The sequence below is a fragment of the Musca vetustissima genome, unplaced genomic scaffold, assembly GCF_032173495.1.
Source record: "Musca vetustissima isolate MV318-11 ecotype Yass unplaced genomic scaffold, APGP_CSIRO_Mvet_v1 utg287173, whole genome shotgun sequence".
Classification (NCBI taxonomy): domain Eukaryota; kingdom Metazoa; phylum Arthropoda; class Insecta; order Diptera; family Muscidae; genus Musca; species Musca vetustissima.
The window spans coordinates 1-1306 of NW_026873978.1; the positions used below are offsets into that span (position 1 = coordinate 1).

General features: G+C 43.5%; 1 protein-coding gene across 1 annotated transcript; it reads right to left on the reverse strand.

The window, feature by feature from the left end:
- Positions 1-5: 5 nt before the first annotated feature.
- On the reverse strand, positions 6-665 carry LOC133329720 (cuticle protein 6-like; the record flags this gene model as incomplete). Its single annotated transcript, XM_061538190.1, has 1 exon — positions 6-665. A coding segment is annotated over one exon (660 nt), but the record flags the coding sequence as incomplete, so codon positions are not given.
- Positions 666-1306: the final 641 nt, after the last annotated feature.

Genomic DNA, 1306 nt, shown 5'->3' on the forward strand with positions numbered 1-1306 from the left:
AAGGGAGCACCATGACCATGACCAGCAGCACCCAAGGCTTTGGCATGAGCGGCATAGTGGGCAGCTTTGGCGGCTTGTACATCGGGAGTATCTACGGGAACACCACCATGTGTGAGGACAACGGGAGCAGCAACGTGGGCATAACCGGCATGACCTCCCCACAATGAACGTTTGTACAAATGATGACCACCATCACCACTGTGGGCAGCAGCTGCGGCGGCAGCGGCATAAGCAGCAGCATGGGCAGCCTTGGCATGGGCAACTTCGGGGGTATCATGGGGTACACCTTCATGAGTCAATGTGATGTGGGCCAAGGGTCCATGATAGGCATGTCCGGCAGCATAGTGACCACCATCATAGGCAGCGGCATGGGCCAAGGCGGGTGCTGGAGCTGGACCCTTGGGCAAATTGGTACCGGTGGCATGGAAACCAGTATGAGGATCAGCGGTATAATGGACCGATTGGACATGACCATGACCATCCACATACGAATACGAACCATGCGTCACGCCATCATGTGAACGTGTTTCGTGTTTTTGCGAATTTGGATCGGCATAACCGTACGAATACGAATGACTGTGGGGATCCAAGCTGGCATATTGTGTTGAAACGGCGCCATGATATGAGGCAGAGCAGGTGGCCACCAGCAGGGCTGTTGCAATGATCTAAAACGAATGACAAAAACTCATCGATATTATTTCAATAATTAAGATAGCAACGTTAACATGTTGATAATGATATGACAGATATTGTGGCTGGCTAGCGAGCAAAGCAAACCACATGCCAAGTCAACCAACCAACGAGCAAGCTAGCTGGCTGGCTGGATAGCTGTGTGGACATAAATTAAAAGTCAATTGCCAAGAAAAAAAAATGAAAATCAAAACAAAAACCCATTACACAAATGCTTAGACATAATGACGGCTTTCAATGGTTTATTAGCATTGCTTAAGAGTGAAAAAAAGAAATCAAGAAAAAAATTGAAAATATTACCAAAGGAGAGACTAATATGGAATTGAAAATTATTACATGGTGTAACCAAGAAAATATCTATAATTTAGCTATGCTTAACTTTTCATTATTACATACATATCTCTTCTCCAAACTCAATATTGGGTCAGTGGTTCACTGTGGGTTTTGTATTGCTTGCCACTGGCCATTAAAAGAGATGAAGTAATACCGATTTTTTTCTTTTCTTTATGCTGCTACCGCTCTTTCATTACTAACCAACAACAGCAAAAAAATATTATTTCATATTTTTATTTTTTCTTTCCATTTGTGCAATCTATGTTTTATTACTTTGCATTAT